At 38.7% G+C, this 24,156-nt stretch overlaps 1 protein-coding gene across 2 annotated transcripts; it reads left to right on the top strand.

Moving 5' to 3' along the window:
- Window positions 1-3: 3 nt before the first annotated feature.
- LOC115025653 (receptor activity-modifying protein 3) lies at window positions 4-23,159 on the top strand. 2 transcript variants are annotated; one of them, XM_029458069.1, is made up of 4 exons: window positions 4-364; window positions 15,702-15,731; window positions 16,031-16,190; window positions 22,320-23,159. In XM_029458069.1, exons 1-4 carry the CDS (start codon window positions 313-315, stop codon window positions 22,573-22,575), a joined length of 498 nt encoding a protein of 165 aa, XP_029313929.1. In that variant the 5' UTR covers window positions 4-312; the 3' UTR covers window positions 22,576-23,159. The 2 variants fall into 2 exon arrangements, with proteins under 2 accessions (XP_029313929.1, XP_029313928.1); XM_029458068.1 differs by lacking the exon at window positions 4-364 and adding an exon at window positions 13,047-13,173.
- Window positions 23,160-24,156: the final 997 nt, after the last annotated feature.

Consider the following 24,156-nt stretch of genomic DNA (forward strand, 5'->3'; position numbering starts at 1 on the left):
TCCCCCTCTCCTCCCACAGAGGATGCAGGACAGTGTGGAATGGTTCTGACTCCTGACGGCAGAGAGAAGTGGCCGCGAACATCACGAGGACAGTCAGAAATCACGCTCTGGGATCACATTTCCTTTGTTGTTGTTTTTATTGTGGCTTTTCCCCTCCAAATCCTTCACTTATTTCCCTTGACTCATGACAGCATGACGGAGCGTGGACTTGCACATTTTGGATGATTTTAATAATGGTTCGCTTCAAATGTACATTTCCACGGAGCTGCTGCTGAGCTTTCATTCAAAGTCCGACTGGATTCTCACAGCGTGATGGATACAAATGAGTTTGCAGTACTGAAACTTTTTGTTTTTGGGATTTTGGGTGAGTATGTTTATTTTTCTCTTCTCTTTCTTTCTTTCTTTTTAATTTGCATATTGCATGTTAACGGATAGTGTGTTATTGCAGGTAGAAATATCGTAGCATCACACAAAAGCCCCTGCTGTTTGAGGAGTTTTTGCCCACTTCCCCAAAACAATCAGACATCCAATACAGCAGTACATTTTCCATGCAATCAAGTGCAATTAATGTACATACATAGCCATGCTTCTGTTCATCACATTATGTGTCCCTGAGTGTGTCAGGTTGCAAAGTGCACTTAATAAGCTTTGGTAAAAATTACCAGGAAAATCAATCACATCTCACAGCACATGCTGTAAACGTGGATTATACTGCACCAGAGCACCATGCCCCAGTGGACAGACCTGACCTATATCGTGGCCAATGGGAATATCTGAATCTGGCTCATTAACTTCTGGTACAAGGATGAAATCATGTATGAAATCATGTTTCATGTGTGTGACTGATGAATCCACTTGTGAAACGTACACACTAGTTGAACTGTTGTCATGATTTAGATGTTTGTGTGGATGCTCTGGATGCGTCTTGCTCCTTCTTAATGCCAGAGTGACGACAAACCCTGTTATCTATAACTGTAGTAGCTATGTAAGCAGAGTAGAGGCTTTACGGTGACTCAATTGTGAAGAGGAGTTCAGATACTGAGCTGATGTGCAGCACAGGGACTTTCTGGCTCAGCTGGTTAAGTAGGCTGAGTGCTCTTAGTGAGCAGTTGTTCACCTGATATTTGGTCTTGGTGCCACCTGGTCTGACACTGATTAAAATTACCTGTCTTCTTCCCATGTGGATACATCAGCAGGGCGATATAAGATTTAGATTTCAAGGTCTGTGGTTCAAAAATACTTCAAACATAGCTGCTCATCTAGAGGGATGTTGCTTTACCTATAGCAGCTCTAAAAGGCAGGTAAAGCTAAAGGTGGATACATCTGGTTTTATTTTGTTCTCAATGCACTTACACAGAAATAGACATAACAGCTAGGAACATGGACACCACAAATACAAGTCAACAATAGACAGGACTAGTATGTCAAAAGCATGTGAACAAATAGGTATATATATAAATATTATATAAATATAAATATATATAAAATATAAGTACCGTGTAAAATTACACAAACACTAAAGCGAGCTCCCAGAGGATGCAGGCTTCTTCAGTTTCACTTAATTACCTAGATTGGATCAATTCTATCAATCAATTTGTGAAATTATTGTTATTTTAAACAAGTATACTGTGGTATTATGTGTATTATTGATGTATTATTTTTGTTTGTTGTAGTTGGAGTGTCTGGTGTGGAGGATTTATATTCTGTGCCAGAAATGTTCAATACATTTCAATATTTAGAAGTGTAAACTATACAAATAGTGCAAACATGCACATACTTAATGGACACACATACACTGTGTGGTTATTTACAATATGAACATGTATAAATAAATAACAGAAACATGGATGGAACTCACTTTAGGAAGGACATTTTAAAGAGTTACACTTAGTAGATAGTAGGATGTGGTCCATGTCAGGCCGGGACTCTCCTGGGTCTCTGCCATGTAGCAACTGTGGTCCAAGCAGGAAACTATCTTAGATGGTCCTATTATGACCTAAAGCATGTTTTCTGCTCAATCTCCCCAAATGCTGATGTAATTGGAAACAGAAAAAGAATTATGTGTGATCAAACTGATTCATCTGTGTTTTGAGAGTCCACAAATGACACATTTCACTGCAGCTGCTGCTGTCCAAGCAATTATATTCCCATGATGTATAGACATGCAGCGGTGGTATCCAAGGACAGCTCTTGTCTGGACTTAACGAGTTTCCCATTGGGAAGAAGAAAGGTGGAGGTCCAGATGCAACGCGTTCAAAGACAAACAGATCACTCTGATTTCTTCCTTTCAGTTTAAGGCCAGTGTTGTTGATGCAGCAGGAACTAGAGTATAAGGTTCTGACTGCGAAGCATCTGCTTACCCCAATAAACAGCTATTCATACACTCTTACAGCAAGAGAAATGCCTTGGGGTTCTTCTGTTCCACTGCCATCTGAAAAATAACAATCTTGTGAATTCTTTTAGTAAACTGCTATTCATAGACCGGTGGTGAAATGTCGATGTTTGTTGAGCTCAGTTCAATGAGCGTGGTTGATTGCAATGCGCCAGGCTGTTTCCTTACACATGGATGTTGTTATACACGTTAGAGTTCATCACCTGCACATTCCAGAAAGGAAATGCTCTCAAATTTAGTAAACAAGCCAAATTACTTATACTTATAATCATTATTACTGATTACAGGATTATTATAAGGCTTCATAGGTGAGTTGGCTCAAAATTATGATTTGGATTTTGAGTGTGCTTGCTAGTTTGAGGAGTTGATTGTACCTGCTGTTGTGATTGTGATCTCAAAATCTAAATAGATGAGATTCAAAGCTTTCTAACAATGTATGGCATGGGTACCACATCCAGCATGGTGGACTGTACACAACACATGGCAAAATAAAACTCCTGATGGGCCCGCGGGCGGACCGTCCACACTGTAAGAGGTTAAATGAGAGATGTTGCTCTCAGTCAGACATCAGGAACAGGACTGATTGTGTCTTTAAACAAATTATGTGCAACTTGCATTAACGCATCAGTAGAAAAGTTTGTATTATGATTTGTTCAGCCCAAAGGATTTTGTTTGATCCAAATTCCATAAAAAGACCAAATCTTACAAAACAAACAAGTACAGTGTGCATATCCCAAGCCTGATGCATCTTATTTCTCTGTGTCATAGATCTCCATTGTTGTTAAAAGAAACTATTAAAAACACAGTAATGAGCCTCACAGTTACAACATGTTCCTTCATTACTCTCACTCTGTAGTTTATGTTTTGACTCAAACCCCTTTAGGCAAATTTGTGATTTGTGATAGTAGGATTTATAAATCAAATGTACTTGACTTAACATTACATCCCTATTGAGTTAAAAGCACGTTTTTCCTAAATTTAGAAAATTAGAGTTGTTCCTTTATTGTTCTCCTGAAACATATCATAAGCATAGTTCTGAATTTGTCGAGGCAATAGATAAAATATAAGCATTCAGAGGTCCACATCCCTCATTGTACCCACCCATTGCTTGGTGTAACAAAGCCCACAGGTAAAATGTGTTGCTGATTCACAGACAGTGTAACATTTAAGCTTCCTCCATAGCTCAACTACAGTGGAAGCATGTTAAGAGCATTATTAATCTTTCATTGGCCTGTTAAAGATTCACCAGAAGGGTTTTTACCTGTCTCTTCGCTCATCTTGCTCGTATCAAAGTCTAACGCTGAGGTCTCGCTGACTCCAAGTCGCAGAGAGTCCGACCATCTGGTCAGTAGGCTTTTAATACTTTATAGATGCGCCTATTAACTCAATGCTTATCCATCTGACCACTTATCTTAAAGTTTCAGTAAAAAAGGTAGCAGATGCTGCAATATGCTTCCATCAGTGAAGATTCAAACTCAGATTGGATCTTGACTGGAAACACTGCATTACAAATATACTTGTATTCATTATCAATAATTTTGATGATTGATTCAACTTAAAATGAATACATGTTTTAAGCAAAATACCAATTATTTATTTGTGTCATCTTTTTAAATATGAGCCTTTGTTGTTTAGTTAATGTTGTATGACAGTAAACTGAATATCTCTGAGGTTTGGACACAACAAACGTTTAAATATATCAATCTGGGCTCTGAGAAAGTCTGATTGGCATTTTTTCCCTATAGAACATAGTGTAAGTTGATTATTTGAGAAAATAAGTAAGACACTCTACATCATGCACGAGGATGAAAGCTATGCAGTGGTCGATGCTGTATAGATATGCTTCAATAATCAATGTTGAATGATGTCATACGTTCTTAAAATATTGCAAATAAAACACATTAATTTGTATGACAGCTCATAGTCTGAGGAAGAAGCAATTGGGCAAACCTGCTCTATCTGATCTAATTTGCAGAAGACGTCATACACTGGTAATGGCTCCTCAAAGGAGCAGCACGAGGGCAGAGTTTGCAGGAGGATGGTAGTTAGTTGTCTGGAGATCTGACAGAGAGATGGTTTTCTGCCAAAGGACGGTCAGATTCCCTATCACAGAATAGGTAATAGGTGGTAATGAGCTCTATTGAACTGAGCATTGAATTGAAGGTGTAACTGATGACTGAAATGACAGATGAAATTAGCGATGATGACGGGAGAGGGACATACTTATTCACAGTTTTTGTTGTGCGGCCAAAAATGATTTTTCCACTGAAATGAGTATAAATGATTTCAGAAGACAAAATGTAATGACTTGAAGCTGTCAGACAAATAGAAGATGAAAATTTCTCAACACTATCCGTCTCGGTTTGCCTGTTATACACTGCACCTTGTGTGAATCAACTGTTGGTTGATTCCTTAAAGCATGCTGAGATTGACCTTTAATTAATACACAAGCAGCCTTTTACATTGAGAAACAGATCCGGGCTCATGTTGAGGCGTTAAGTATGCTTTGGTAACTGAGGAGAGCCCTTTGTTAACATTTTCTCACCACAGACACAGTCTGTAAAAACATTACAAGGATTATTCTTCAAGTTCACTGGCAGGGTTCATGATGCTACTAGAGTTTAATTTGTTTGGAGCCTGTCAGTCAGCGTGTTGGGCAAAAATGCATCCTTATTATCAGGGGAGAGGGTGTTTAGAAAGTTTAGGTTTCTTTTCTTTTTTTGAATGATGTCACTCATCAGTCAGTCGTAGGTTAGGGCTGAAGACTAATAAAAAAAAAAAGATGAAGATGTGAGGAGTGTGAGGAGGCTTTAGAGTTATTTAATGGAGTTGTGCTGAGTAATGGAAGTAACAATAAATGTGACTAATTACTTTAGCTGTTGAATAATTAGTAAAGTAGTATAATATTCAATGAGTAATTGATTGTACATTTCAGGTATTATGTGTTTTAGCACCAGTTTGCTCCATAAGAAACACAAGTACAGCAGTCAGGCAGTGTATTTATTCATGTATAGACCTTGTGATGGTAATTACAAGGTGAGCAACATTAGCATATGTCAGATTTGGATTTAGTTAGTTTTTAATTAATATAGTGGCGAGCAAAGAGAGCGCATACTTCCACAAAAGGGCTCCTCCAGTGATATTGCAGTTCTCTCTGGTATTAGACCGTAACTAAGATGTCAATGAAGGGCTTGGATTCATCAATGCCCTTTTAGCCTCACAGTCTCTGACCCAGTGTTCCAATTTGAATTTATGACTCTGTCACAGTGTCTCTGTTTCCGCATACCAAACTGTCTGTCTGCCTCTTTGCCTCCTCTGCTGTATTCACTCTTTTGCCCTTTTGTCTCTCAAACAGGCTGATGAATAGCATGTTGGCACTGTGCTCACCGCTTTTTAAGGCAGAGGTCTTTGGCACTGCAGGTCAAACAACTGGCAGATATAAAACCTTTTTATGCAATCTGTTTTTTGCTTGACTTTGGCTTTTCATCACACAGATCATGCCATGGGAGTGTAAGTAATGGCCAGAACAAGTTGACATTTTTATAACCGATGGGCGATGTGGGGGGACGGCATCACTCACCGGGGTAGTGAAGTGTTTACTGCCATGGGAGGCAAAGAAGTAATCAGGTGTCCTGCATTTGTCATTGAGCCCAGACTGAATTTAACCGAGAAGCTTTGTCTTTGTGTAGCCATGCGACTGTGACTACTGTCAGAAGCATTTCGTGTTTTTCTAAAAGCCTACACAAAGTGGATAATTAATACATGCCATGATGTTATTCCAAACAACAAATGTTTGCTTTTTATTAGAGGCAAGCGTTCCACTGGAGCTAATTGTTGTGGATGTCAGAGAGAGAGGGTGAAACAGAGTAGCTTTTGGCCATTTTTGGCTTTCATGTTTTTGAATTATACACTTGTCTGGAGTTGAAGAGAAGTGCATGGGGAATACTGTTCCAATTTTTCCGGCTAATTATCTTTGCTAACGAAGAAGGATTTGAAATTGATATGTGTGCTGATACCGCCAATTCACAGTTTTATAATCGCATCTGTGCTTCCTGATCTGTCACCAACAGCCTGTGCATCTGTGTGAACACACAACTGTTTATGCTCAAATAAATACACTTTTCCCCCAAAAAAGAAATGCTAAAAAACATCTTTAATGACAATATTTTGTTTGGATGCCCCAAACTAAAATGTTCATGAGATGTTCAGTGCAGCAGCTGCAGTGCTTGCACAAACAAGCCATGATAGCTCACAGACAGATGGGTTCTCTCCACAGGAGCCTATTCTGCTGAAGCTTTGCTGTAATTTCCCTCTCCACATGGTAAATGGACTGCATTTATATAGAGCCGTTATCCCAAAAGCCCTTTGCAGAGTCTCATATTCTCCCACGACATTCTGTCAAACAACCAACCCTGCAATCACGAGCTGACCTGCTCCGCCACCTGCCCTATACATACAAACAGTGTAATAGGTTTGAAAAAATGCTTTTCTCTCAGGAAAGTCCCCCATCATGGATTCTCTCCTCTTCGCCAGTGACATTTTATTTCTGTCCGTCTCCGTCATGGTCATCCACTACTCCACCTCTTCTCCCCCTCTTCCTGCTTTTGTTTGCCAAGTACGCCTCCGTCTTGAACATCTGTGTCATTCTCCAGTCTCCTCTTCCTCTCCCTCCTCCTTGACCCTAGACCCCCTCACATGGAAGACTCCACTCTGACAGCCTGGATGCTTCCACTCAGGCCTGACAGAAGGGAATGTCCTCCTGGCTTTATCTTGTACTGCAAAACTAAATAAGTGATACTCTATTTCAATGTCATTTTATTTTTGGTTTGAAAGGTCATCAGTGGCAACGAGCACCAAACCATAAGATTAATATATTAGACATGTAGTGCAATTTACCTCTTTTACTTTTTCCCCGAAAGTCTCCTTCACATAATTTCTGAATTCATTTCTGTTTCCCTCACCTGGCACATCCGCTGCTTTCTGAATAATAATCACCCATCGGACAATCACTGTGGCCTTTACTCACTGTGAATCTCACAGGCTTATTTTTATGAGTACTGCGTGAGAATAAAAACTGATCACATGGTTTCCACTCTCGGTTTTCTCATCTACAATGGAAAGTGCTTTGGTCTAAGTAAAATAGCTTCAAGACTAAGCCGAGGACATTAAAAGAAAATCACTCTTTGTGTGCCTGGCAGGTCTGTCTCTATTGGGGCTGTGGGCATTTTCAGAAATGTGGGAAACATCTGACGGCTGAGGCTTCAGAGCAGCAGCAGCAGACAACTGGTAGCGATGGCTGACTGAGGAAACATTAAGATTTTAAGTTGCAGCAGCAGTCCTCTCAGCCTTTGACAGCTGACACATCCAGCTTTAAAACGACATTCCTAATCTGTAAATGTGTAGTATTAGTTGGATATGGAAATATGTATTATTTATATATAATTATTAAAGAAGAAAAAACATTATTATATAAACATTACTGGAAAGGTTTTTAATAATACATGAAGATTTGAATTCTGACCACTCCAAAGCTAACTCTGAAACTGCAGGGTCAATTAGAGGGACACAGAGAGTCAGAGACTTAGAGGATATAGAAGAAACAGAGACGGGATCATGAGGGAGGGTCCTTCATGGCTACAGAAACAGTTCAGTTCAAGTATTTATTAGTCTGTGCCTCTGATATGTGTTACTCACAATAGCCCAAATTCTGCTTCAGAGGCTTTTCAACCCTGAGAAGAAAATGTATTTTGGGGGATAACAATGGAACAAAGCAATTGTTGGATAATAGTTGAACATATATAAGCTGTAGACACAAAATATAATCAGCAGTTTCGGTACAAAGATAAGGATACTTCAAAAACTTTTATGAGCATAAATGTGCAGGGTCAATAAATACAATATGTCTGCTCTAATAGCTTATTATTAGTTAAATCAATGACCAATTTCTCAGACTGAGTAAAACATTGTGCTCAAGTTTCTTTTCACAAGAATGTTGTTTCTGAACATTTAGTTCTCCTCTCATACTAACCGTGGACCAATAAACTCTCATAAACTAACAATAATACAAAGTGATTCTGTGACTTAACGTGACCCGGGCAGGTCAGTGTTTCTATCACGACAACATCCTCTCCTTGTTGCTTTGTCAGATGAGGACACCATGGTGGCCTCTTGTGGTGGCCTTCTTGTACAAGGACATTCATTTCCCTGTCAGAGAGCTCTACAGATAACCGGGGTGACTGACAGCCTATCACTGTCTGTCTGTCTGTCAAAGATTTATTACTGCTGGAGGGGAAAACCACTGAGAAGCTTGTGAAATCCTCGCTGTAGCTTCTTCCTTCCGCTTGTTTAATCCCTGTCCCGTCTTTAATTGTAAAGCTGCTACATGTGTTGTTTCCATATTATGTAATTTATTTTACACGTTGGTTGATCACAAACAAATAAATTAAGAGTAGAGAGAACTGGCAGTCATTTATATTGCTTGAGAGCACAACACTTATGGAAATCCCCTGCCTACTTATTGGCATCCCTTTCAGCCAAAGAGAAAATAAACTACCTCAAGGAGGAGGAGGGGAGATAAGCAGCAACATCCTCTGTGAAGAATGTGGGAAACATTTGTGTGTGAGGCTACCAATCATCTGATTGTGTTTATTTTTCATGCTTAATTTGATTAAAGTAATGATATGAAGGTCTCACACTTAATTTAACAACGGTAATGTACATATGTTACTTGAAGCATTTTTCAGATGCAACATTTTATCTGCTCCCTGTGTGCACACATCACACTCTTCATTACCTGACATCCACTCGAACGCTCCTTCTGCCCGCTGTAGTTAAAAGGCTCATCTGTGAGGGAGTGAGATTATTTCATTACCTCAGTCATTGTTTGAGGAGCCGTGAATTCCTCTGGATCTCAAACAAAGGTACCAAGGTAACTTTATCCTTGTAAAAGCAGAAAGAATTGAGCTAATCTTTCTAAAGAGTATTTAGGTGACATTGAATGTTTATCTGGGTGACATAAAAATAAAAATAATTTAAAGTACCTACTGCTTCTTTTTTAAATGATTGTGGTTTTTGCAAAGAATCTGCTCGACAAATCCTCACAAACATTTCATTTAACCTATATGCTAAACCGAGGGACCCATTTTTATGTCTTTGCTTCCTTCTGGCCAAGCAAACAAAATAAACATTTCCTCTAAAGGGTTGTGTTCTCATTGATATAGCTGGTTTCAGTTGTTTTTCTGCAGATGCTGAACACGGGGGGGGAGGCGGCAATAACTCAATGATCTTTAAAGTGGAGCCGAAGGTTCGAGTGTTATTCTTAAATGCCAAGTGTAGTTTGCAAATTAAATTCAGCCTAACAATTAATCAGACATGCAGAGTTTTTGCCTGATTCATCGACTTCTTTTAAATTGGTGAATGGCATAACTGAGGCACCGGATGGTGAAAAGTGCTGTGCGCTTCTTGTTATAGTTTTGTCTAAGGCTCTTGGCACATTTCCCTCACACTCTTAATGTACACTGTTCCCTTTCTTTTTTCCATTTTCTCTCCATGTGCGTGTAGAAACCTCAGATGATTTGCTTAGAAAGACAGATAGGAGCCCGATGGTGCAGTAGGAAGTGATAGACAGAAGGACACGTGATTTATTTCTTAATTTCTAAGATTAGATTTTACACACAGGACACACGGTTGCTGTAGGCATAGATACAGAAACAGATAAGACCTTCATATCCTGTTTGGGATGCATTATTCTATCGAACCATGTGTTTAAAATAACACTTTTGTAGTGTCATGAAAAGTGCAGCCAGATGCAAAAACTTTCCCTCTCTATTTAAAAATGACCGTTATGACGAACCCTCCTCTGCACTGGTACCTTCCTGTCCCGATGATGATGACGAGGCAGACCTGAAATAAAGTGGACGTAGTAAAAAAAAAGGCCCTGCTACTTGTGCCTATGCTTTAAATCTGTTTGGACATGGCTGGCAATTCATCTACTTTACTTCATCTTCTATTTCCTCTCAACTATATTCATCTTGACAACCTAACAGGCCGGTGGATGACAGTGTGCCAACCGAGCCGGTACTCGACTGTCACGTTGTCAACCAGCGTGTAGCACCTTTTAAACACCATGATTTCGTTTTTTTCCAGTTGGAAATAGCTCTGCTTGGCTGCATAATTCACAAGTTTAATGCTGTTTCAATGTAAGGCTACAATTCCGATGACTCTACAGGTCTAGTTGAGTGCTAAAGATTGGTTTTGTTGACAAGAATTGAATGATTACTGCGTATAGGTACACGCGTGTGGGAGTAGTTTTTCTGTTGATTTTATATGGAGACTTGCAGGAAGCAAATAATTGAAGCTTTTAGCGTCTTTTTAAACCCTCACATACAGAGAATCTAATGACTATCCTGCAGTACGGGTAATTCATTTTTTTCTTCAGTACAATAAGGAACAAAATAACTTAATTATGTCAGTTTTATTACGTTATTACGTGTTTCTTTTAAAGAGTCGGCTATTAAAATAGCCCTTTAAGTGTATTCTAAAATGAAAGACAAGAGCCATGCACAGTTTTGTTCAAAGCCAGAAAAAAGCTCATTGCATAAGTTATTCAAATGTTAATTTTCCTACGATGTTTAAAAAAGCAGTTTCCCCTTTTCATAATCATAATTGATGTGGTTACATCATAAAGAGCTGGGCTCTATGCTCTATGACCCTCACCGTCCACAGTGGAAAGGCTTTATTCACACAGCTGAGAACCCCAGTGAGAACACCATCCATCCACATGAGACTGATGAGAGGTTTAATGATTCTATTGAACCCCCAGATTAAATTGCCGTTTCTAATGAAAGGCTGTTAATGAATTCACTAATGTCACATTGATTACTTTTTAAATGTTTAATTTACATTTTCTAAGAAATCAAAACGTTATGTGCAGAACACAGACATCAGTCTTTCACAGCTCAGCTCATGCTATTAAAAAACGCCTTTCACATACACTAGAGTTACTACAAATACACACTTGTGGTTTCAGTAAATTGAGAAGACACGATCTATGATGCACAACTCACAGCCTAAAGTGTTTGAGATAGTCGAGAAAGCTGCAGATAAATTGTACTGTTGCTATTCATCCCCTCTGCAGAGATGCTGCGAAACACAATGTGTTGGTGATAAAGGCTTCTGGTGAGCTCTGTGCTTTTCTACATCATATAAACAGAAAATATACAGATTTGCTGTAGGCTATGTACATTTTAGAGCTGCACTAGCTAATTGTTTAGATTTTTAAGGCCTGCAGCTTGATAGTTTCGGTTCACTCTCACCGCTAAAATGTGTGTGACGATGGGACTTAAAGCAATAGATTGATATTTTGTTAGTACACTTTGCTTTATTGTCGATAGTTAAAAGGGAAGACTGGTGCTGTTCTTATGAAGCTACAGCTAGCAGCAGTTTAGCTTAGCACACAAACTGGAAACTGTTATCTCTCTAATTAACACATTATATCTTGTTTGTTTAATAAGAAACATTTATTGTCACCAGCGCAGACCTGCTGGTAGGCGGATTGTTTCACCCTTGAACAGAGCAGAGCTAGCTCCCCTCTGTTTCCAGTAGGCTATGCTAAGTTAAGCTAACCAGATGCTAGCAGTAGCTTCATATTGTTGGGTTTTGAGGCCCAAAGGGCGCTGAGATAGTCTTTCAATTGAATCCAGTAAACTTCTAGTTGATCAAGATACTTATTTATTTAAAGTGATGGTGACAGCAATGTCAAAAAATACCCTCAGCCGAGGACACTTTCACACACCAAGTCCACAGTCCGAATCAATAAAGAGCCAGTTAGCTGTCTGTTGGTACAAGTGAAAGTGGTACAAAAACATCATAAACATTTTGCTATATTCTCTACAGAAGGGTGTCGTCGTCTCTCATTGGTCCATGTTGGCGCGGTTATGCCCCTTGGTGGGCCGTCTTGTAGGTGGCAAGATGGAGGTGGACCTGAAACTCTTTGAAGAGAACCTACAGTGCTTCATTCATAACTAATATAGTGCTCATTATACATTTGTGCAGAAATACATGTTGTGCAATAATACATTTTGATTGAGGTGGACGAGTACATGTGATAATCATTAAATGTGACACAATACATAATACATTTTGATTGAGGTGTACGAGTACATGTGATAATCATTAAATGTAACACAATACAATCAGGAGTTTATTTACTTCTCAATATTTAACTGAAGTATCAATCTTCTCCTCTTGGCAAGAGATAAGTGCATTTTCCTAATTCCCCAAATGTTAAATTATTCGTCCGTGTCTGTTGTGTGTGGAAATGGTTTTGGTTTGGAAATGGACAATTGTTTGCTAACATGTTAGCCGGAGCAACTATACAAGGTGATAATATCAGGGTTTTGTTTACAGCTTGTTCCAAAAAAGAAAAATCCGTTAATACTGCTTTAAAACAATTGGTTAAAGTCACCACTCTGCAATCTGTCACACACCAGGATGAGAGATTCAACAAGCTTCTATAATTCATACTCTGGCATGAATCACTATAACTGTAAAGCTAAATCTCTCTCTCTCTCTCACACACACACACACACACACACACACACACACACACACACACACACACACACACACACACACACACACACACACACACACACACACACACACAGTGATGCCAAATCTGTCTGTGTTCACTCAGTTCATAAAGCTGAAAGAGGAGATGCAGTGTCAAACTTCCCCCTGCGGTTGTGCAGATCTCACGCTGAAGGGAATCCTGCTGCTAGGTTATTTTCATCAGATGCTCCATCCTGCTTCTGTTTAATTAATACTATTAATAACTTAGAAGACGAGTCTCTTTGGCGGGTCTATTTGTCAACAGCATATGAGAATCATATTCAAACAAGAATAAGAACAGTATCAATTAGCCAGAATAGCATGTTAGGGCACACACCCAAAAGACAGCAAACACACACAAACCATGAAAATAAAAGCATTTAGTGGCACTTTACAGTATTTTGCTTTTAATCTAGCAAGTATTTGGTTATCTGGTAATGTGTACTTTATAGTAAAAGCATTAGACTAAAACATTTTCATGTTTAAATTGGTGAAATCAATGAGTACCAACCATTTACATTCTTACTAACCTGGTTATAATCTGTCAGATGTGAGACTGTGATCTTATTTTATCATCACTGTAATCACTAGTGTTAGTAATTTTATAATGGTAGTGCAGAGCTTGTGTTATAAGTGGTTTATTATCAAAGGGTGCATGTGGGATATTTGGTTTTGCTGATTCCTGCCGCACAGAAGCTTATGTACTCCAGATGTATTTATGTTAAATGTCATATAGGAGTTGTTGTTTTTGGACTGGCCTGCATGGGGCTTATTGTCAGGAGAAATTAAATGCAAGAGGACACCTGTGGGAATCAGAGGGCTGAAGGTCGGAGAACTTTCAAAGAGTACAATTTTGAGAGTGTTCTGTAATTTGCTATAACATTTGATTTGATGTATTGATTAGCGGACACAAAGGACATATTTTCTTGTGATCTCACGAAATGATTTTCTGTCTGTTTGTGTCTCTGGATCGTCTGACTAGCTCAGGGATTTCAGGCAGCGTCCATAGCTGTCTCACGATCCCGTCTACTAAAGCTGACTAGCTTGTGTCACTGCAGACCCCTTTTGTTTCTAAAACAGCTCGTCTGAGAAGTCCCTGTCATCCTTTAAAGTGTCCAATAGAAAAGCTTTTACTAGCCTTTCCATTTTTCTGTTGAAATTCAACACTGAACACTGTGATCGTTCTTGCTCTTCGCTTTTTCTAAATCTTCAAGTGCAAGTTCAGTTCAATTTTCCGAAGGTTTTCCAAGGCTTTTTGAAAATGTCTACAGAAAATGACCCTTTTGCTCTTCAGTTTTTATACAAAAACAAACAAAGAATATGTAAAGTATTAAATAGTGAGACATAGAGGACGTACTGGTACATTTAGATACTTTTTGATACAGCTAGGCGAGCTGCTTCACGGTTTAAAGTACTGAAATACGTGTTCTATCTATAATATTTAACAAACTCTCAAAATAATCTCATCCCATCACAAACACTCCACCTCAAAACATCCTCACATGCTCAAACAGGGAAGTCTCTATATTTAGCACGTCAACTTAGTAACAGTCTTTGTCCTGCAGGGCGTCTTTCAAACTGATTCTCCTGTTTGTAAGTGTGGCACTTCAAAGGGAGATACACCTTCCTGTTCAGCAGCACGTTTAGCTTTGGTCATCTCTAACTGCTGCGGTAAAAATGAGCTGCCTTGTGCAAGAGCTTAAATCAGAAAAACAGCTGGAGAGAGAAAGGGAATTAACAATTTATATGATGGATGCCCTTTTGTGTTCAGGAGTACTATTGGGAAAACCTCTCTTCAGCTGTAATTTTTAATTCTTGCTCCGTCTCTGTTTTTCTCTTTCCCACCTTCTTCAATCTCTGCTGGGATGAATTATATACACGTAGTTGAATATGATCTTTGTTCTGATGTGTCACTGAGATTATTCTCCAATCAATCAAAACAACAGGAAGTTGTGTGTGAAACTTGCTCTTCTTGGCTGTTGGCTGTCTGTAGTCCAAACACAGCTTTTCACATGCAAGTACAAGCTCTACCTAGAAGATGCTCTTTGTCGCAGGCATTATGTTTTCAAAGGCCAAGTTCACTGTGACCTCACAAAACACATATTTAGACATAACTCAATCATAGGACAATTTTATACAAACGACTAAAAGGATGAAATGATGAAGTGATGACATTTAGTTCAGACATGGATGCAAACAACTGTGAGGCAGTAACTCTGTTTTGATACTGTTGTACTTTGACTATATAGTTTTGGGGAAAGCGAGTCACAGTTAAGACACGGCAGGAAGTGAAAGCCCCTCATCTCTTCCAGGAACAAGCCTGGAGGACACACCTTCAAATGTAGAAGACATTAGAAGAGGACTAAAAGTCTCCAGCTGTGCTAGTCCAGCTGAGGCTGATGGGGATTGTTTGCAAAGCTTTTAATGTGTAACAAGTGCAATGGGAGATTTTAATTAGCAAAAAGTTAACGCAACAGATTCAGTTCAGAGGAGACAATTCTGATTCTTTATCAATGTTGAAGGCTTGGTCGTGATCAGTCGATCATCTCATTGAAGGTCACAGAGAGAAGCAGAAATGTCATTTATGTATCAGAAAATGTAAAGTAAGAAATAAAGTTTCTTATTGAGTATATTTTACATGTCTACCTTGTTGTTTAGCCATCAGATCTAAAACACTTCTTATTTTGTTTCTTTACAGTCAATGCCTGGATGATGAGAGGATTGTCAGGTAAGAATATCCATTCATACATTCATATATCATTCATGCATCTATCCATATATTCATATATTCATTTATACATAATATATAATAAGATGAAACTGTCAAGAACAGGATAAACCAAAATAAATAATTGATGATCAGTATGAAATTGATGATCAGTATGAAAAAATACAAGTTACAGCTTTTTGAGAGCATCCATCTTTGTCATTTTTCATTTCAGGTACTTTATTGTCATGACTCTTTATCAGCGCTAACTGACACAAAGCTGTGATCTATAAATGCTTTTCTTCTTCCTGTCCTCTCAGCCACTGACAGTTTCAACATAGAGCCCACTCCCTCCCGGCCGAGGAAAGCCTGCAATGAGTCACGTCTGCAGTGGGAGGTGGAGGTCTGTGGAGAGGACTTCAAGCGGGACATGGGTCACATAGATCCACATTACTGGTGTAACCTCACACACTTTATCAGGTACAATCATTATTTATATATATATATATATATACACTGCTTATTTTAGCTGCCAACGAAATATATAAAACTACGTAGTATTTTAATTTAAACCAATCTAATAATGAAGCATGATTTCTATTTCAATCCCACCTTAAACAAAGAGATAGAAGTAAGTCTAAGCTCAGTAAACTGTGTAAATGTTACTTGTGTGCTCGTGGAAATAGAACTGCAAGTTCTGACAGTGAGAAAATACAATTCTCTTTGTATATAATTTGAGGGGGAATATAAAGTTGGTCTGAAGTGTCTGTGATAAAAAGAAGCTATTGACAAAAGATGGGCCGTGATAGCTTATTGGTCCATGTTGCATATTTATAAATAATAAAAATAATAAAAAAAGATTGTGCATGCAATGGGAGGAGCGTCTCTCTGCCATTTTGCGTGTACTTTGAGGCGCTCCTTAACGTAAGCATGTGTTGCTGAAGCTGCAGGCTTCATAATTAGATCATGAAGTGAAAATCAAAACTGATGAAATGTTATGTAAATAACCCTCCTCAATATTGAAATGACAAACTATATAAAATTCAGTGTTTGGACATTTTGGAAATGTTGCGTCATGGAAAGTCATGCTGCTTTACTTCCTTTACAGACAGCCACTGAAAAGAAAAAGCTCTGGAGTTTGCCTTTTTTCTGATTTCTAAAATATTTCTGAACATTTATCCACATAAATCTTCCTTCCACTGTAAAAAGTCAGCAGTGTGTGAATGATGCCTGAGTCATGACTTTAACAGGAGGTGATGTGATATGTGTGACCAATTGTGTCAATTAATGACAAATGGTGTATCCGAATAATGTCTTCACATTTGTTTACATCCCTATCGCATCTATGCATTTATCTGCATCACATGTAGCCGAGGCATTCATTCAGACGAACACCCACACGCAAAGAATCCACTCAGTTCTAATTACATCTTGAGGCTTTTCTCACTGCCTAACCTGATTTTGTTATATTCCCAAAATGGATTATCAGCAGCAACATGAAATCCTAACACTGCTTTATGTTCTTAAGGAGATTTCTGCTTAACCGCGTGGGAAAAACTGTACCTGTTTTTAAATAAGTTCTTTGCCCTGAATTGGTTTCCTAATTAATCAGACTCCAAAATTGGACTTTAGAAAAAACATTGCTTCCCCTGTAGAGAGCCCGCAGGTGTGCCCTGTTGGCCCTAAACGAAGAGCTGATGTTGAGATTAGTAGAGAATGTGCTCGACACACAGGATGTGACAAAGTTTAAGAATAACATTACGTTAGTCGCCCAGTCTGACCTTTTACGAATTACTATTATAATCACTTTGTATAACCACCAGTAGAAAGACGAAAGACATCTGGACACAAAAAATATATTTTTAAGATCTTATCTTCTCCCCTCCTATCAAGCACTGTTGTCTCCCTGTCTGACTGCTCTATATGTGTAGTTTTAGTTAAGGGGGTTGTCAATCCTTCATGGTGGGACTTTAAGAAAGAGAAAAACACTACATAGAAAGAAAGACTGTAATCCATCTAAGCCTCGTGCAGCTGGAGGGAGAACAGCTGGAGGTTTGCTTCCCAAAAACAGTGCTTTTTTTTAAGAAGCATCGGCCCTGACCACCCATCTGTATCTATCTTTATCCAGCTTTTCACATCATTCCTTCCACTCACCTTTGACCTCTCACATTCAACTTTTTTTCTTTTAACTGTAGAGCCAAAGGGGGGGGGGGGGCATGAGTCCTGAGATTGCTTGCGCACACATACACATAGGATCTTAAAATCAATGTCAAAATAATCATCTGAGTCACAGATTTGCGGAGTAAATTCTAATGATTCGGGGAAGAAGAACCACCTGCTTCCTCCATTAGTCATGCTTTTTTCTCTCATCAGTTTCACACTTTCACACCAATCATTTTCAGTAATTATAAATGAAAGGAAAGTTGAAACGTGAGATAAAGATACAGAAACTTTGATACAATACAATGGATATCACATCAAGAGTAACTGTGTCGAGCAAACATGAAGCACATGAAGCCAGATGATGAACTTTATGGTCTGTGTAAACATCTGGGAGCTCAGTTAGCAACTGACACTGTCACAGTTAAGACTCGAGGCTCAACACTGAAGTCAAGAAAGCCATTTAATGAAAACACCAGTATAATAGTATTAGCAAGTCAATGCCAGGAATGTTTTGTACAACTGTGTTGTGTCATTTCTTTTTAATTTTCATTTCATTTCAAGATTGACAAAAACAATAATTGGATAACAAATAACAAACCTGTAGTGCAATGGTAAGTGCAATTAAATGTAGGCAGTTGTCAAAGCAAACCAAATGCCAAAGCTATCAAAGTTATTGGCTCACAGGACGACTTGCTCATAGTGACAAATCTACAGAGAATTATCACCTGACTCGCCTTTTAGCATCTTTCAGCTCATTGTTTTTCAACCTCAACCTCAGCCTTCAACTTTATTGTTTAGTTCACTCTCATGGATCTCAAAGCGAAATTTCCAGACCCAGCAGCTGATTTCAGCAAAAAAGCTGATATTCATTGTTCATTACCTGCCCAGCTTCCAATGACAGACAAATAAAGTGTACACCTACCAAACATAATGGAACATTTAGCAGCTAAAGAGTCAGATATTTCTATCAGGAGTCAGTGGAGACCCAAGACAGAGCAGAAACAGAGTGAATATTGAACTTCATATATATTTAATTCACACACAAACATGATTTCAAATGAATGCTCATGTTTCTCCTTATCTGCTGGATGTGTAAATAAGCAACTGTTTGCTAACACGTTGGTAAAAGGTGTCAGAGTTGTGTTTACATCTGTAATGCGAGTTTAAGAAAGAAATAAAAAATATATTTTCGAACCTTTAATTTGCTGTTTTGGTCTACCTGAAGTGCAGCTTGGGTGGTGTAATGTCTGGGCTCTGTATTATTCATGCTCTGCTGAAGTAGTAATGCTTACTTGTTTAAAACCGCAGATGCACAGAATACAAAACAATGTAAAGCAGACAACAGGAGAAAACAATAAACATAATTAAAGTAAAACAATTGTTAAGAAGTTGGTGTCATGATCAACCCAATGAAATGCCAACAAGAGGAGGTGTCTTCAACGACTCAGAGGTTTCTGTAGTCTGAGCAGTTTTTATATGAATAGGTAAATTGTTCCACAGATTAGTGGCAGCCACCTCAAAGGCTTGGGTGCCACAGTTCTCGTGTCTAGTTCTGGGAACATCCGGGAGCATCTGATTAGTCGACCTCAGGGCTCAAATGTCATTATAACAAAGATTGTTTCATAGCCAAAATGTAGCGGGAAACACAGCATGACTTGCCTTTCCAGGAACAATGGCTGAATGTTTATGACAGGGATGATTCATTGGGTGTATTTGTGTTTGATACTTCACTTATATGACTGGAGGATAAACTGACTTTCTCAGCAGCAGCTTACATTGGAGTCAGGAAGAAGGCAAAGGCAAAAGAAGAGTGGTGAGAAGGATTGGGGCTTGGAAGAGCGAGGGGCCTCATGTTTAAACAAGCAGCGACCCCTGCAAGGCTTCCTGTCTTTGACAAATGAGCCGTGCCTCTCTGCAGTGATAGGCCAAACACTCAGCCAACATGACTGTTATTATTTAAACTGAGCTGGTAGAGGTTGTCAGACCACGCAATGAAGGGTATAAACAGACCATAGTACGTGCATTCACGCACTTTAATCATTTACCTCTAATTACATATTGATTTTCTGCCATGAGCAGTTTACAGCTCCGGGAGCAGCCAGCACTAATGTTGGGCACACAGGAACAGGGGAACAGTGGTGTCGCTCTATCTGGACCTTTTAATAATATACATGCTCACTATCAGGAATTATGGTTAGCCCCTGTGTGAACCAGATGCTGCTCTAAAGTCATCAGAGCTTTTTCCTGCTGCCACTAATGACAACTAATTAACTATTTAGATGAGCAAGACTCATTTTGAGAGGCTTATGTGATCCATCGCCTGCCATGGACGGAGAGGATATTTAATGATTCAAATGATAGAATAATGCACAAAGATATAAGTAACAGAACGTCAAGTAAAATAAGTTACAAAAAAGTCTGCAGCAAATTTGAGTTTTTTTCTCAATGTCACTACCGGAAAGTGTGTATTTAGTTTAATCTGATTTATTAGCTAGCAGATCAATCAGTCTCAGAGGATAACATTGACATTTGAAGCAGCATCTTTATACTCTCGTGTGTTAATGTCTGTAAGAATGCACCAGGGTGAGATGGATATGAACGTCAGCAGCATTCAAACAGCAGTCATAAGAATGATAAGTTTGGAGGTGCATCGAATGACCATTTATATTACTGTTAAGAGCACATGCAGTTTATCAGGCGTTGAACAGATGTGGTGGGTTATGTTGCAGTTTTATTAGCGTGGGATTCACTGGAAACTTCAATGTCTCAGGAGGAATTACTTTCTGAGGAATTCATAAATTTTTGGAATTTAAACGCTCTAAAAAACACTAAACATTGGGACGAAAGATAAGCTCTCTGTAGCTTTAGTATAAACTATCATTATCTGTACGCACAAAGAAACTGCATGTGTGTATACATGCACAAACATACTGTATCTTTGCCAAAGTATTACATGTAGCAGGTGCTGTATGTATGTTTGTGGTCATGTTCAAAGTTATATAATGTTCAATACCAAGTTCACTGTGAACCTGGTCATGTTATTTTATGTTAAATTTTAAAGTATTTTATTCCCACATTGATCACTTCTGCCTTCTGAGCTCTAATCATTTTATTTATTTAATTTTCTTCATTCCTCAAACACTCCCCTGTGCTATCATTTTCTCAAGTTCTTGGCTGTGGCATAAGTCACATTTTTAGAAGATTTGACCTGTTCATTGAAATAAATTCTTCTTGAATTTATAAATATATATTTATAAGATAATATGTTTGATAGAACATTCCATTAACTTAGAGTCGTATAAACCTCCAGCTGATATTATGATGACTTTGACCTTTCCCTGCATCTTACAACATTTATCCAAATAATGCTATTAAAAAATCAGTTGTACATGAACATATGAGTTTCCGCTGGTTCAATAATATACCACTGCTGAGTTCAGATTTGACAGAAAGCTTTTCTCAGCAAAACAAATGTCTTATCACTGACACGTTGTGCCCATATGCACTGTACTATATATCTATAGATCAGCACACACACAATATATATGTCCCTGACAGCACAGTTTATTTAATTTGCTTTCAAAAAACAATGGCTACAGCTTGACGTCAGAGCTTAATTTATATATGTGCTGTACAGAGGACGGCGTCATGAAACAGTCAATTTATTAGATGTCATAAAAGCCATTAGAGACGTGAATGAATATAGCATTTCACATCATGTTCGAGATGTTATCTTGTCAGAGTCAGAGATTGATTGTGAACACTAATGTTTATGTGTTTATATTTTCTTCAGTTATAACACCAGGCAGTATTCTGTTGGCTCTTAGCCCTTTGTTTAGCCTCTCAGGCTACATATAGGCCTCCCTAACCATCTTTATGTCCAAATGATGTCAACAAAACATTGCATCTTTTAGATTTGGACCCAGTGTGGGCGTATATAGAGACAATATAACTGTTGCTCAATTCACTTGGTGAGAATACCCTGGATGTCATCAGAAACGACCCTTCACCTGGAGGATTGAGAATCCAGGATGAAGAAAGAGAGATTAGGGCTGTCTGAATGGATTCCTCAAAGCAAAGCTCAAAGCCTGGATATCTCCATTACAGCTCTGCACGGCCCTGAACGCCTGTTGAAATAGACGAGTAGTGGGCCAAAAAAAGTAAAAGGCAGTGTATCGCCAGGCACAATGATGGATTACTTACCAGACCTTCAATGCTTTGATTAATAGTATCTAAAGTTTAACCATAGTAGTGTTTTAAAAGGTTGTGTGCCCTTGGGGAAGTGAGATTAATTTAATCGATAGGTAACTGTCCACCTCCACTATTATATGCACTTCATTATTTTAATCATTTGATCTGTGTCCATTTAAGTTCCCTAAAGTTAGAAAAGAAATAAGATTAAAAGTAATAATCCTTCCCCTCTCTTCTATCTATTTTTCTACCCAGTGAGTACCACATCTTCACCCTCTGCACGGAGACAAAGTCCCACATCGTCAGCTGCTACTGGCCCAATCCGCTGGTGGAGAGCTACATCATCCGCATACACAAGCACTTTTTCTCCAACTGCACCATGGACCAGGTGGTATGGCTGGACCCGCCGGACGACACACTAACCATCCTCATCCTCATCCCTGTTTTCCTCACATTGGCCATGATCGCCCTGGTGGTCTGGTGCAGCAAGAGGAGTGACATCCTGGCTTAGGAGGAGAGGAAGATGGAAGTGGATGGAGAAGAGCGAGAGAAGGACAGAATTCAAGGTCCCAACCTCTCCACTAAAACAATACTGTACAAAGGAGTGCACAGAGGTTTTAAGAGGTTGGTTCAGTTGGTCAAATTAGATCATAAATGGCGCCGCAAACCACCTAAACTTCTTGTGGAAATTAATTTTAATATTTTATGTGTATTTTTTCACAGTGTCATTGACCTAATATCACTCAACATGTTCAACATAATTTTCTATAATAATAATAATAATAATAATACTTATTTGCTTTCTTCAGCAAATTTGAAGCTGGAGCCAGAAGCTGGTTAGCTTAGCTTAGCATAAAGACTGTTAACAGAGGGAACATAACCCAGTGTAAAATCACAGAGTGTCGCTTTTACACAAACAAAGAAGATAAAATGTGTTAACTAGTGAGCTTTAGAGGTGCCGGTAGATGGATTTTACATTTGGATCGCGCCATATTAGCTGTTCCCCCTGGTTTGCAGCCTTGAGCTAAACTAAGCTAAGCTAAGCTTCTTTTTTAGCATACAGACATGAGTGTGGTATTAATCTTCTCATTCTCATCTATTTCTATCATTGTTGAACTATTCCTTCAAACACAGAGGAGTTTGGTGGTTTGACGTCGACGTCACTTATTGGGTAAATTGCGGGACAATTGGCCAAATCTTGGTGCATTCTTTAAAGCTCATGGAGCCCATTAATCTTGGAGATTCTTGTCAGAGCACTGAACCGTTGCTCAAGGCCAAAGTTTCATCCTAGCATCAGAGGCAGTAACTGAAGTCTAAACTGGTGGGAAATGAGATTCCCAGAAGACACCAGTTGTTAAATATTTTAACATGATACTGTTGTATGATGGCTTGGATTTAAAAAAGAAGCCAAATTTGGACTTAATATTGATTCTGCAAGTTTTATTTTACTGTTGAGTAACTGAATAGACTGTCACTACTGGAAAGGATACACTGGTGTGCAACCACAAGACAAGGCAACACTATGATTCATATATTTTGGGAATTTCATGTGTTACTACCTGAGCCTCAAGGGACTGTTTTAGAACAGTGTAACTTATTAGACACTGTTGAATTAAATACTCATAAAGCGAGGTTCTCAATGGAAACAAAGAACTATGAACTGACATTGAGACCTCATACTGTAGTTTACTCTCTGTACGTGCTGTCTACTGTATCTGCATTGCCTCTCCAGACCAGTGAGAAATACACAATGATGCTTTGAAGTGAATTCCTTTAGGCAAATGCTTCATTTAATGTACGCACTTCGTTGGTTCTTTGAACCGCAGTCCTCAACGGCCACGAGGCAAACAAAACCAAGCACTGCTTTTTTATTTCCTTCCAATGCATAAGGCATCAATGTCTGTCTGTCAGCCCCCGCCTGCACATTTCTGTCTATGGAAACTGATTAAATCTCTCTTACAATAACTGGTTGCTCTCCTTCATTACATAGAAAAACAAGTAAACATGCCACACATTCTCACATTCTTTTTGAAATGCAATTGATCTAAGCTTATGTCTGTGAATCAATGTACATGTATATGAATGTTTTGCA

The sequence above is a fragment of the Cottoperca gobio genome, chromosome 20, assembly GCF_900634415.1.
Source record: "Cottoperca gobio chromosome 20, fCotGob3.1, whole genome shotgun sequence".
In the NCBI taxonomy this organism is placed as follows: domain Eukaryota; kingdom Metazoa; phylum Chordata; class Actinopteri; order Perciformes; family Bovichtidae; genus Cottoperca; species Cottoperca gobio.

Coding starts and splice junctions, on each gene's coding strand:
- LOC115025653 (XM_029458068.1), top strand. CDS start 13,062: ATGCCAAATCTGTCTGTGTTCACTCAGTTCATAAAGCTGAAAGAGGAG. Junction 15,732..16,030: donor GATGATGAGAGGATTGTCAG/GTAAGAATATCC, acceptor CTGTCCTCTCAG/CCACTGACAGTTTCAACATA. Junction 16,191..22,319: donor AACCTCACACACTTTATCAG/GTACAATCATTA, acceptor TTTTCTACCCAG/TGAGTACCACATCTTCACCC.